Raw genomic sequence first — 15,091 nt, 5'->3', positions numbered from 1 at the left:
ATTATGCTTAGTGAAATAAGTCAGAGAAAGACACACATTGTATGTTTTCACTCATGTGTGCAAGTTGAGAAATGCAACAGAAGACCATGGGGAAAAGGAAAGAAAAAAATATATATATAGTTACAAACAGACAGGGAGGCAAACCATAAGAGGCCTTTAAATATAGAGAACAAACTGAAGGTAGAAGGGGACAGGGAGGAAATAGGTGATGAGCATTGAGGAGGGCACTTGTTGGGATGAGCACTGGATTTTTATGTAAGTGATGAATCATAGGAATCTACTCCTGAAGCCAAGAGCACACTGTATACACTGTATGTTAGCCAACTTGACAATAAATTATATATATATATGTATGTATACACACACACACACACACACATACACACACACAATGACAGCTAGAGTGAAACTAGTAACACACATGGAAACCTCATTATACTATCAGCTTATTTTTTAACAGAAATGTTGCAAGCCAGATGGGAGTACCATTATATATTCAAAGTGCTGGAAGGAAAAAACACACAATCATGAATACTCCATCCAGCAAAGTTATCATTCAGAATTCATCAAGAAATAAAGAATTTCCCAAACAAAATCAAAGCATCTCATCACCACGGAACTGGCCTTACAAGAAATATTAAAGAGACTTCTTTAAGTGGAAAACAAAAGACCATAATTAGAAGTAAAAAGAAAGGGGTGGGGGGGCCGAAAAAAATGTTCCAAATAAAAGCAAGCATACAATAAAGGTCATAGAGCAATCACTAGTAAGCTAGTATGAAAGTTAAAAGACAAAATAGTAAAATCAATTCTGAAAAATTGGGATTCACAACATTAAAACGTGTAAAATAGTGGAGGAAGGAGTAAACGTGAAGTACTTTTTAAATGAGGTCAGAGGTGCCTGGGTAGCTTAGTCAGTTAAGCATCCAACTCCTGGCTCAGGACATGATCTCATGGTTTCGTGAATTCAAGCCACCACATCGGGCTCTGTGCTGACAGTGCAGAGCCTGCTTGGGATTTTATCTTGCCCTCTCTCTCTCTCATCCATTCCCCCACTCACACTGTCTCTGGTCTCTCTAAAAATAATAAAATAAGCAAAATGAGTTTAAGCTTAAGAGACCATAATTTAATATAGTCTGCTGTACACTTAGGATGTCATATAAAACTTCATGGAAGCCATAAACCAAAAATTTGTAATAGACACACAAAAAATAAAGAGACGAGCAAAAGAAGATTAATGAAATAGAGAAGAACTATAAAACCAACTAGAAAACAAAAAGGCAATAAGCAAATATCAATAATTTTAATATTTTTGAGAGAGAGAGCATGCATGTGAACGGGAGAGGGGTAGAGAGGGAGACAGGGAATCCAAAGCAGGCTTGGCCCTATCAGCACAAAGCCCAATGTGGGGCTTCAATCCACAAACTTGAGCTGACTTCAACTGACTGAGCCACCCAGGCACTCCTATCAATAATTATTTTAAATGTAAATAGTCTAAACACTTGGAAAAAGACATAAGGTGACAAAATGGATAAAACAAATAAGACCTATCTATATGCTGCCTACAAGAGACTCACTTCAGATCTAAAGACACATACAGACTGGAAGTGAATAGATGGAAAAAATATGCCATGCAAATGGTAGTGAAAAGGAAAAAAAAGTCTGGGGGAGAGGAGGACAATACTTATATCAGATAAAATAGATTTGCAATCAAGAGACACAGTGGACACTATATAATGATAAAGGGATCAATAAAACAAAAGGACATAATAGTTGTAATTATCTATGTGCCCAACAGAAGAGCACCTAAATAAAGCAAATATTAACAGACACAAAGGGAAACCTTGGCAGCAATAAAATAATAGTAGGGGACTCTAACTCCCCACTCACATCAGCAATCACACAGGCAGAAAATCAACAAGGAAACAGTGTCTTTGAACAACACATTAGTACAGATGGACTCAATATATACAAAAAATACCATCCAAAAACAACACAATAACAATACACATTCATTCTGAGTGCACATGGAACATTCGCCAGGATACATCATGTGTTAGGCCACAAAACAAGTCTAAATAAATTTAAGAAAATTAAAATCATACCAAGTATCTTTTTTGACTACAACTGGTATAAAGAAGCTAGACATGAATTACAAGGGGAAAAAAACCTAGAAAAAGCACAAACACGTGGAGGCTAAATAACATGGTACCAAATAGCCAGCGGGTCAATGAAGAAATCAAACAGGAAAATAAAAATACATGGGAGATAAATGAAAATGAAAACACAATGGTCCCAAATCCTTGAAATTCAGTGAAAGTAGTTCTAAGAGGAAAATTTGTAGCAATATAGTCCTACCTCAAAAAACAAAAATCTCAGAAAAACCTAACCTTATACCTAAAAGCAAGAACAAAATCCAAACAGAGCAAAAGGAAGGAAATAATAAAGGTCAGAGCAGAAATAAATGAAAAACAGGAAAAAAAATCATAGAAAAGCTCAATGAAATCATAACCTTGTTCTGTGAAAAGATAAACTGATCAACCCTTGGCCAAACCTATCAAGGGAAAAGAGAGAGGGCTCAAATGAATGGATCAGAAATTAAAGAGGAGAAATACATATCACAGAAATAGAAAGGATTATAAGAAACTACTATAAAAATTTATATTCCAAGATGTTGGACAACCTAGGAGAAATAAATTCCTAAAAATATACAATCTTCCAAAAGAAGAAAGACTAACAAAATTGAATTGGCAATCAAAAAGCTTCTAACAAACAAAAGTCCCAGAGCAGATGGCTTCTGAGGTGAACTCTACCAAATATGTAAATAAGAATTAATACCCATTCTCTTCAAACTATTCCATAAAATTGAAAGGAAGGAAAGCTTCTGAGTACATTCTCTGAGGGCAGCACTACCCTGACACCAAAACCAGACAAAGACACTACAAAACAAAACAAAACTACAGGCCAATATCTCGGGTGAACAAAGATGCAAAAATCCCCAACAAAATATGAGCAAACTACATTCAACAATACATTAAATATAGTAGGATCATTCACCACGATCAAGTGGAATTTATTCCAAGGATGCAAAGCTAGTTCAGAATTCACAAATCAGCACACACCACATTAATGAAATGAAGGGAAAAATCATATGGTCATCATAATAGATGCAGAGAAAGCATTAAATAAAATTCAACTTCCATTCATGATAAAAACACTCAACGAAGTAAGAGGAAACACATGCCAACGTAATCCAGGCCACGTGTGACAGACCCGAGGCTAACATCACAGCAATGCTGTAAAACTAGGAGCTTTTCCTTCTGAGATCAGACACAAGACGAGGATGTCCACTCTCACCACTTTTATTTAACACAGCACTGGGAGGCCCAGCCATTGCAGTCAGACACGAGATAGAAATAAAAGGCATCCAAATTGGTAAGAAGAAGTAAAACTGAGGGGCGCCTGGGTGGCTCAGTTGGTTGAGTCTCCAACTTTGGCTCAGGTCATTATCTCACAGTGCGTGGGTTCGAGCCCTGGTCAGAGTCTGTGCTGACATCTCAGAGCCTGGAGCCTGCTTCACATTCTGTGTCTCCCTCTCTCTCTGTCCCTCCCCTGTTCATGCTCTGTCTGTCTCTGTGTCTCAAAAATAAATAAATGTGAAAAAAAAATTTTTAAGTAGAAGTAAAATTGATACTCTTTGCAGAGGGCATGATGCTCTACATAAAATATTCTAAAGACCCCACTAAAAAACGATTAGAACTGATAAGTTAGGGGCTCCTGGGTGGCTCAGTTGGTTGAGCGTCCGACTTTGGCTGAGGTCATGACCTCATGGTTCGTGGGTTCGAGCCCTGTGTGGGCTGTGTGCTGACAGCTAGCTCAGAGCCTGGAGCCTGCTTCTGATTCTGTACCTCCCTCTCTCTCTGACCCTCCCCTGCTCATGCTGTCTCTGTGTCTCTCAAAAATAAATGAAAAACATTTAAAAATTTTTTTAAAAAAAGAATGGATAAATTAACAAAGTTGCAGGATACAAAATAATATACAGAAGTCTGTTGCATTTCTACACACTATTAGCAAAGTAGAAGAAAGAGAAATTAAGAAAAATTATTTGAGAAGTAAATAAAAAATTACACAGGAATAAACTTAACCAAAAAGGCAAAAGGCCTGTGCTCTGAAAACTATACAACACTGATAGAGTAAATTGAAAATGACACAAAGAAATGGAAAGATACTCCATGCTCATGGATTAGAAAAATAGTTAAAATGTCCATAGTACCCAAAGGAACGTACAGATTCAATACAATCCCTGTCAAAATACTATTTTTTTTTAAAAGAAATAGAATAATCCTAAAGTTAGTATGGAACCATAAAAGATCCCGAGTAGCGGAAGCAATCTTGAGAAAGGAAATCAACACTGGAGGTTATCACAGTCCCAGATTTCAAGATAATTACAAAGCTGTGATAATGAAAACAGTATGGTCCTGGCACAAAAGCAGATGTAGATCCATGGAGAAGAGAGAGCTGAGAAATGCCCCATGCTTATATGGTGAATTAATCTACAGTAAAGGAGGCAAGAATATGCAATGGGGAAAAAAGTCTCTTCAAAAAAGGGTTGGGAAAACTGGACAGCTACATGCAAAAGAATGAAGCTGGACCACTTTTGTACATGATATGGGAAAATAAAATGACCTGAATGTGAGACCTGAAAGCCAGGGCACTTGTGATGAGCACTGAATGTTGTATTTGATGAATCACTAAATTCTACACCTTAAACTAATATTACACTGTATATCAATTAACTGGAATTTAAATGTAAAAGCTTGAAGGGGAAAAAAAAGGCAGTAATCTCCTGGACATTGACCTTAGCAACACTTTTCTGGATCTGTCTCCCCAGGCAAGGAAGACAAAAGCAAAAATTAACAATTGGGACTACATGAAAACAAAAATCTTTTACACAGCGATGGAAAGGATCGATAAAATGAAAGGCCGATTGAGTGGGAGGAGACATTTGAAAATGGTATCTTTGAAAGGAGGTTAATATTCATAATATTCAAAACATATAATGAAGTTATTCAATTTAACACCAAGAAGCTGCAAAAAATCCAATTAAATATGAGCAAAAGTGGGTCGGGGTTGGGTTAAATAGGTGATGGAGTTAGGGAATGCACTGGTTATGATTGAACACTGGGTACTGTATGGAAGCGTTGGGTCATTATATCGTATCCTGGAAACTAATATCACACTGTATGTTAACTAACTGGAATTTAAAAAATGGGGAGAAGACAATAATCGACACTTTTGCAAAGAAGATATAGGATGGCAAGCAAACACATGAAAAGATTCTCAACATCACTCATCATCAGAGTAGTGGAAATCAGAACCACAGTGAGGTATCGCCTTACACCTGTCGGAATGGCTAGAATCAAACAGACGAGAAATACCAAGTGTTGGTGAGAACATGGAGAATGGCGAACACTCTTGCACTGCTGGTCGGAATGCAAACTGGTGCAGAGTCACTGTGGAAAACAGTGTGGAGGGTCCTCAAAATAAAAACAGAAATACCATATAATCCAGTAATTCCACTACTGTGTATTTACCCAAAGAAAACAAAAACACTAATTTGAAAAGATTCATGCACCTTTATGTTTACTGCAGCATTACTGACAATAGCCCAGCTAGGGAAGCAGCCTCAGTGTCCAACAGTAGATGAATAAAGAAAATGTGGGGGGAGGGGTGTGATGGAATATTGGACAAAAGAAAGAATAAAATGTTGTCATTTGTGACAACATGAATGGACTTGGCGGGTGATGTATGAAGTGAAATAAGTCCAACAGAAAAAGATGAATACCATACGATTTCATTTATAATGTGGAATCAAAACAACCAAACAAACAAAAGAAGGAATACTATCTCCCTGGGTCCCCAGGACACCTGATCCTGGCCAGCTTGGTTTCTACAGTATTTAACAGGTCCAGGCTTCCATCACATATAATTGCTGAGATCATTGGAAGCATGCATCCCAATAGCATTTAGCAGTTTAGGACAGGATCAAGGGAGTTGAAATTTTATGTCACGTACAAAAACCTGCACGTGGATATTTATAGCAGCTTTATTAATCATTACCCAAACTTGGAAATAACTGAGATGTTTTTCAGTAGGTGAATGGAGAAACAAAATATTGCATACCCAGAAAGTAGAATTGTATTCATCACTAACTTAAAAGTGAGCTATCAAGCCATAAAAGACATGGAGGATACTTAAAAGCATAATACTAAGGGAAGAAGCCAGTTGGAAATGTAGGAATATGACATTCTAGAAAAGACAAAACTACGGAGAGAGTAAATCCATGATTGCCAAGGTCAGTTAGTGTGGAGGCAACGACGAATGGGCAGAGTTTAGAGGGACTTTGAAGGAAGTGAAATTACTCTGTATGATCCTGTGATGATAAATACTTGTCATTACATATTTGTTCAAACCTACAGGATGTGCAACACCAAGAGTGAGCCCTAATGTGAACTGTGGATCGTGGGGGATGATGATGTGTTGGTGTAGGTTCATGAGTTATAACAAATGCATCTCTCAGGCAGAGGGTGTTGATGGTAGGGGAGGCAGACAGGGAATATATGGGAATTTATATTTTCTGCTCAGTTTTGCTGTGAAGCTATAATAAATATACAGTCTATTTTTTTCATGTCTGCCAAGAGGCAGTGCACACTTTAAGAAAGCAGAAATTGGAAGATTATAAGTCTTCAAGAAATTGTCATCAAGAGACACTGGAAAGTAAAGCACACATCACAGACTGAAGAGACTGGGGATGTAGAGATGATATCAGATTCTTGGCGTTATCAGTTTGATGAACCATAACTGCTCAAGGAAAACCTTTTTGCTACAAGCTGCATAAGGACGAAAGGAAAGAAAACCCCAAATGTGCTGGTAGTTGCATGTGAAAAGCAGCCTGCAGAGAAGGGTAGACCCAGGGATGCTCGAGGTGGTCAGCACCCTCCCACCCCTGCCTCTGACCTGCGCAATGGCATAATCCGAGCTGTTGGTGGCCTGCATGCCCTCGGTGCCGCTGATCCCCACACCCACGTGGGCCGTCTGGATCATCCCAACGTCGTTGGCACCGTCCCCGATGGCAAGGGTGATGGCCCTTACGTGCCTCTTAACCAGGTCCACTATTTCTGCCTTCTGGAGGGGAGATAACCTGAAAAAGACAACAGAACCACCACTTTTTGGTGGGGTTTTTTTTGGTTCATTTTACTTCACCTTGTTCTAAAAGCCTTTAACACAGAGTCAACGATAATCTACACATAACCACCTTTAAATGACAGTTACTGATAAATCTTCCAATACCTTAAGCTTCTTACATGTATAAAAATGTTCCACCTACCAACTAGAAAACAATGAATAAACAAACAGAATCAGACATAAAATACAGAGAACAAACTGATGGCTGGTGGAGGGTGGGGTGGGGGATGGGCAATATGGGTGAAAGGGACTGGAAGGTACACACTTCCAGATGGAACAGAAGTCACGAGAATAAAAGGCGCAGCACAGGGAATCTAGCCAGTGGTTGCAATAAGGCTCCGCTTGCAGTGAGCACAGCATAACAGACAGAGACGTCCAGTCATTCTGTTGTGCGCCTGAAACTAATGTAACAGTGTGCATCCACTATACTCAAAATTTTTTTAAAGTCCCCTCCCACCCCCACCCAAAATAAAAAGTAAAGCAAAGAAAGCACACATCACTTCTGTAACATCCCAAAAGAAATACACAGTATCAATTGGCCCCTTTACACGGAGATAAACTCTTCAATTTGCACTTCTCCCCTGCCACTCCCTGTTTCTAACACTGGCTGCTCTATTTTCCATCATCTCGCTACATGAGAGCAAGGAGTGAAGATCTGATTCTAAAACTAGAGGAAGGCATTTCCCCCAAAGGATAGCATAGGAGGAGCCTATGAAAATCAAACTACCCTCAAGTGATCTTAAAAAATATACATGAAAATACACAGAGATATATAAACATGAAGGTATCTATCAGTCAGGAGTCTGTGTCAACAATAACAATCAAAAGCTAAGTGACTGAAAATAACAAATGGTTGGTTCTTGGAATGTGTCCAATGCAGATAATGATACTGTTGATCCTTTTTTTTCCTCAGACAAGCTACAAAAGCAAATTTTGTACACCTAAAATATTTCAGACTAGCAGACCCTGTCTGCACAAAATACTTAACAGACATTCCAAGGAAAAAGAAGCAAAATTTTTTACATCTTATTTATCATTTATGTATGCAGTCACTAAATAAATTGGATACACACCTCTATCTAAGATGATAAGGGACACACAAAGGTTTTATTTTCTAGTAAGTGAATGATCATCCCTTTCCCACGAAACAGCTCCTAAAAACTAATTTAAATTTAAACCTTTCAAATTTCAGGTGAGATTACTAAAAACTGAGGAGATAAAGTTTCCTTGACTAGAACACACTTCAAATTTTAAGACCAAAGCATAGACAGAAAACCTTTGGCTTCCCAATGAGGAAAATATAGTAAGTTAACATTAATACACTGTAGCTACAGTATGAAAAGTTACTGGAGTAGACAATGTTCCAGAAACCCTTTCTAAGTTTAGTTTCCATCTTAGAGACACTGGTTATTTTACCGGAATAACTACAATGATAAGAACTTTACCATTTTGTCTGACAAGTGATTTTATATTTAAACTATGGTATTTGTGAAGAAAAGAAAAAGAAAACCTACCTCATATTAATACCAAATTTGACTTTTCATACTTTCAAATCTTAATTCTATCCTTTGGGCCAATGAAGCTTTCCAAATACAGAAGAAAACCATCCGGGCCCCCACTACGCCTTCTCCCCTTGCTAAACATCCTTGAACCCTTCAGTCCTTTGTGAGGTGGTCTGGGCCTTTCACCAAAGCTCCACATCAACTCTGACCAGTCGTTGGCGAGGAGGTAGAGAAAGAGGAACAGAACACTCGTGCCCTGTTGGTGGGAATGCAAATTGGTCCAGCTACTCTGGAAAACAGTGTGGAGGGTCTCCGAAAGTTACAAACAGAACTATCCTACAACCCAGCAACTGCACTATTAGGTATTTACCGAAAGGATACAAAAATGCTGAGTTGAAGGGGCACATGCACCACGATGGTGATAGCGGCACAAGCAACAAAAGCCAAATTATGAAAAGAGCCCAAATGTTCAAAGAGGTGGCATGCATATATAGACGCATACACACACACATGCAATGGAATATTAATATTACTCAGCCGTTAAAAAGAATGAAATCTTGCCATTTGCAATGATGATGCTAGAGCTAGAGTGTATTACACTAAGTGAAATAAGTCAAAGAAAGACAAATACCCTATGATTTCACTCATATGTGGAACTTAAGAATATAAAGGAAGGGAGAAAAAAACTAGAGAGAACAAACTGAAAGTCAGTGGAAGGGAGGTGGGGGTTGGGGGTGGGCTGAATGGGTGATGGGTTTGTTGTGAGGAGCACTGGGTGTTATATGTAAGTGATGAATCACTACAGTCTACTCCTGAAGCCAATATTGCAGTATATGTTGACTAATTAGAGTTTAAATAAAAACTACAAAAATGAAAAGGAAAGAATTGGATTATCACTATTCTGGCTTTGGATCTCCCTCCCATACATGAAAATAAATCCTAAAATAATAGTAATATTTTAATACCTCTTTGTTAAATGAGCTTAAAATAATAAAACACTTCAGGTCATGTTTCCATGTGTGAGTATTAAGTGAAATTACCCTAATCTTGAAATTTTAGGATTATACACAATTGTTCATCTTTACATTCATGTCTGGCAGTTTATCTTGTCATTTTATTAGCTGAGACAACATAGATGTCCCATAGCCATCTAGTCACAAAAGCTGAAAGACAAAAAGTCTACTCAGGATAGGAAAAGAAGTCAATATGCTGTTTCAGGGGACAAAAGTAATAAGAAAACACAGCCCTAAAACACAGTTTGAGAAATTCAAAATGACATTAACCAGCTATTTCTATTCTTTTCATCTGAATGGACATGTTTACCTTCCAAAAAATAGTACTTCACATGTCAACTCTCATTGTGATTTTTAATCTATAACATGGAACCAAATAACAAATTCAACAACAATTTAGAAAGAGTACATCATAGATTCCAACCTATAAAACAAACACTCTAGTTGCACTTGACTTGATTTAAAAATTGTAGTACTTTTATCATCCATTTTCAAGGAATAAGAATATACAAAGATAAGTAACCCAATGGACCCATGGGTTATGGTTTTTCCATAGGCACACACGACTGACTTCTTTATCAATATAATCAGTGCTAGAAATAAAAAATAAAATGGTTTCCATGCTAAATTTGTAAAATAGGTTCAACATATTGTACAGCATAGATATTTCCTTGTATATAAAAACAGGTTTTCTTGCTATATTTGTGTTTGGATTTTCTGTGTCAGCTACTTACAGGTAATCTCATATGCATTAATTGTTATATATTCAACAAATATTTATGTCCCTACATATGAGCTAGGCACAAGTCTTGATATAGAAAATAGAGCAGAGGATAAAATACATAAACATTCCTGCCTTCATGAAGTTTACATTCCAGAGAGGAGAGAGACAGTAAGCCAAGTAAGTAAAACATAAATTATGGCATATGGTGATTAAGAACTAACTTTTTTTAAAGTGTATTTAAGTCAGTGGAGCCTGATGCAGGCTGAACCACAATCAAGACCTGGACACCCAACAGACTGAGCCACCCAGGTGCCCAATAAACTGGATTTTCTAGATTAGATTTTTCTCTTCTCATTATGTTTGCCTGAATGCCACTGATTAAGCAATTATAATATTGTATGACAACCTACAAGTACCTAAGCTTTTTTATTTCTAAATGACATTCAGTAAGCAAATTATTGACCCAAACTTTAAGAAAACTTTCCATACCTGTTAATGGCATATAAGAAGTTAGTTCCCTTCAGTAAGAAAACAAGTATAAAACTGAAAAAAAAGTGATTAAAAACAAACATGCAGCCCACCAGAAAATGACCAAAGGTGGAAAAGAACTTGAGACACGTTTATTCATGAAAATCAGGTAAGCGCAGCAAGCTTGTGACCGTCTTGCCCAGAGGCGCTCCTACTCCCGACCTGGGAGTGAGGGAGAATCTGCAGATTGACTATCACGGTGCACAAGGTTTGGAGCTGACAATGAACACCCACACTTTTACCAGTTGGGGTGGCTGTCAGCAAATCAGCTAGAAATTTAACAGGGAGATTTTGCAACAGAAGAATCACGGGAGGGTGAGGTAAAAACTTTCCACATATTCCGAACTGACCACTAACGTAAGGATATGCAGGAAAGTGCCCAGAATGGCTTTCAACATGTTACACTTCCGGAAGCATTCCTCCAATCCACATACAGCCCTACTGGCAAGGGTATGACTCGTCTAGGCATAAACTTGTCCAAATAACTGGGTGATGACTAAACTCCGCAGGTGCCGGAGAAACTGCTGGGAAGGCAGGCTTAAAAGCAACAAACAAACAAACAAACAAAACAGCAGAGGAAAGATATCAGTAACTGCAAATGAATAGGGAAACAGATTTCACAGTCTGAGTACAGGCAAGTTACTAAAATACTGAACCAACAAAATGCAGAAGAATAAATTAGAATCCAGATACACTACAATGTATTTTTCTACAATATCCAGTTTTACTCTAAATAAAACAAAATACTAGATGTGCCAAGAAACTTGAGAGTGTTTGTTTCCATACACAGTCAACAAAGCAGTCAATAGAAGCCGACTGGGAACAGACCTGATGTAAGATTTAGCAGACAGACTTCAAAGCAGCATTATGAATATGCTCACAAAATTAAGATATGTTCAGAGAATGAAAGAAAATTGTGATAGATTGAGTCAACAAGCAGAATATCCCAACAGAAGAATGGAAACTATTAAAAAATAGAAACTCTAGAGATGAAGTGAAAAATATACTTCCATAATTTAACATCAGATCTGAGATAGTAGGAGAAATTAGTGAATTTGAAGTTACATCAATGGAAAATATGCAATCCAAAAAGAAAGGAGGTGAAATTAAAAAGGCAGGGGCAGTGTCACATGTCTGTAATCAATGTCAAGCATTCAATCATACATGTGATTGGAGTCCCAAATCAAAGGAATCAAAAGTAGCAAAAAACCAAAAAAACACCTGAGAAAATGGTTGAAAACTTTCCAGTCTGGTAATAACAAAACAAAACATTTAGGAATCCATTGGATCCGAAGTAGAATAAATAAGTGAACCACATTTAGAGCCAACATAGCCAAATGAATGAAAACCAGTAACAAAGAGAAAATCTGGGAAGTAGGAAGTGGAAAATGACAGCTCACATACAGGGTAACAACGGTGTGAATGTCTCATCAGACACAAGGGAGCCAGAAGACCAGAGAATGACAAAGTACCGAAGAAAAAAAAAATCAACAAATTTTCTTTGATAATAGCTTTAAGTTAGAAATCAGTAACAGGGAATACCCAAATGTGTGAGAATTTAAGACTTTTAAATAGATCATGAGTCAAAAGGAAATCAAGCGAAATTAGAAAAGATTGTACTTTGAACTGAATGACCATGAAAACACAACATATCAAAATTTGTGAAATGAAATTATGTCAGTGCTTAAAGATTTATAGCGTTAAATGCTTATAATAGAAAGTAAAAAAATTTTAATCAATAATAAACATTTCTATGTTAAGGAATGAGAAAAAAATAAGTTCAAAGGTAAAAGAAAATAATACAGATATAAATTTATATCTCACATATATTAGACTATTTATAGCATTATGTATTATAATTATGTGCATATATTATATAATATTAATATGTTACATATACATAATATTACATATACATTATAAAGATATATCAGAATGTAAATAAGAAGCTGGATAGACCATGGAGTTGGCTTTTTGAAAATATCAGCAAAACTGGCAAAGCCCAACAAGAGTGATCAAGGGAAAAAAAGTGAATTATCCATATGAGGAAGGGAAGGACCACCACCACATACCACACAAAAGTAACAAATAAAGGAATATTGTGAAAAACTTAATGCTAACAATTTGACAACTAGATCAAATGGATAAATCCCTTGAAAGACACAAATCACAACACTGAAGAAGTAGAAAATAGTTGCTTAATGAACTGAATTATTCAGTAAAGCCTTCCTACAACGTCCAGATCCAGGTGGCAATCAACAGTGAAGTCTATCAAACATTTTAGGAAGAAATAATACCAAGTACTACAGAAAGCATAGAAAACAGAGGACAAAGAAACACCTCCCAAGTCCTTTTATCAGGTTAGAATTATCCTGATATCAAAGGCACTCAAAACCTTGAGAGAAAACCACAGACAAATGTCTTTCATGAGTACAGACTAAAAGTTCTTAATGAAGTTTTAGCTGAATCTACAGAAAAACTCAGTCATAGACGTCTGAAGCCAGGAAGAAAGTTAGAGACAGACTGTACTCCTCATCTCTACCACCACTCCCTCGGTCAAGTGCAGTTTCCGCCAGGTCCATAGGGATTGTTTTCATCAGTTCAGGATGTGCCTCAGTCAACAGACTACAGTTCTGTGTTCATTTATGTTCACTGTTCCTCCGTCGGGGACACACCAAGGGATGATGGTACTAAGTGGAGAAACCATGACAGTGGACACATACAGCTGGAAAATTGAGAGTTGGTGTCATCGTGGGCTGAGTGACCCTGCAGAAGCTGGGCAGGGAGGAAAGTGAGGTCCAGTCGGACAGCCCCCTGCTCCTCCCTGCCGGATCCGCCCCATGTGGCCGCGTCTGTCTGCTGCTCCCACAGAGGCAACCCCCTCTGCGGGGCTGTCTCGGCACAGCTGCTACTCCCCTTCTGCAGTCCCTTTGGGACCTCGGGGTAGAACAGCTCTTTCTGCCGTTACAGGCATGCATACAGTCCCTTTGTTTTCATCTCAAGCTCCTGGCTGCAAGTGCCTTTCTGAGCCAAACACCATGTTCCATTTGCTGCGATTTCTGGGAGAAACCGTATGTGAAACTTCCTCTGGATGCAGTCAGACGAAGATGCCGAGGTCTCTCGGCCCCCAGCTTGCTGCCAAAAGGGGATCCAGGCTGGGGATAAAGCCTGCACCAGCTGAATCCAAAGGGAGACACTATTTGAACCCTCTGACCAACTACGAGTCAAGCCAGATTTAGGACAAACCACCAACAGGTCACTGCAAGCCAGCTGCTGGAATATCCATTCTTTGTGGCAAAATTAGCCCCTGTGTTTTCTCCTTCTCTCTTCTTCAACTATGTCCTGTCGTTGCTTCCTCCAGCATGAGTAGGAAGTTCAGGTGGAGAAACAGTGAACATCCCTTAAAATACTGTTATAAAGTGAAATGAAAATGATTCGATAAAATCTAAATACTGAGAAGAAACAAACAATTCTGGTGAATTGACGGTTAACAAATTTGCTTGCTTCCCTTCAAGTTAGCTTTACCTACAGTTTTCAGTTATGTGAGCTAATAAATTCCCTTTTAGCCCAAAGGCAAATTTGAATTCAGCTCTTTATCATTCCAATCAGTTCTAACTGATGGAAGATGATGTTACAAAGAATCCTGAAGGGTAAACAACAGTCATGACAAGTGGAAGTGGAATGAAGAACAAAGGCTGCTGAATTTTCGTAGCAGCTGCTGAGTGAACAAAGGAGACCCGAGGGAGACACACGTGAAGCCTACAGGGTAACTGAGGGGCGGCCTACGTTAATACTTAGAAGTCCAGGTCTCAAAATGTCTTTATAAATCGTCCACTTAATATTTTTATTCAGGAGAAAGGAACAATTCTTTGCTTAATTTTCCTAGCTCCATTTATCTTTGTTATACATGATTTGCCTTTTTATTTTTTTTATTTCTTTTATAGTAGTTTATTGTCAAATTAGTTTCCATATAACACCCAGTGCTTCTCCCCACAAGTGCCCGCCACCATGACCATCCCCCCTCCCCCCCCCTTCAGTCCATGGTTCGTCTCCAGTATTCAGTAGTCTCCCTTGATCTGTGT

The 15,091-nt window shown here is 38.1% G+C and overlaps 1 protein-coding gene across 1 annotated transcript in view; it reads right to left on the bottom strand.

The window, feature by feature from the left end:
- LOC115290604 (phospholipid-transporting ATPase IB-like) overlaps window positions 1-15,091 on the bottom strand; it is a 190,457-nt gene that overhangs the window by 68,110 nt on the left and 107,256 nt on the right. Inside the window, exon 28 of the mRNA XM_029938483.1 lies at window positions 7,015-7,198. Within this exon, the coding sequence (XP_029794343.1) occupies window positions 7,015-7,198 (184 nt within the window). The remainder of the gene's footprint in view (window positions 1-7,014; window positions 7,199-15,091) is intronic.

Source organism: Suricata suricatta, chromosome 4, assembly GCF_006229205.1.
Source record: "Suricata suricatta isolate VVHF042 chromosome 4, meerkat_22Aug2017_6uvM2_HiC, whole genome shotgun sequence".
Lineage (NCBI taxonomy): Eukaryota > Metazoa > Chordata > Mammalia > Carnivora > Herpestidae > Suricata > Suricata suricatta.
This window is presented reverse-complemented; position numbering and strand designations above follow the sequence as displayed.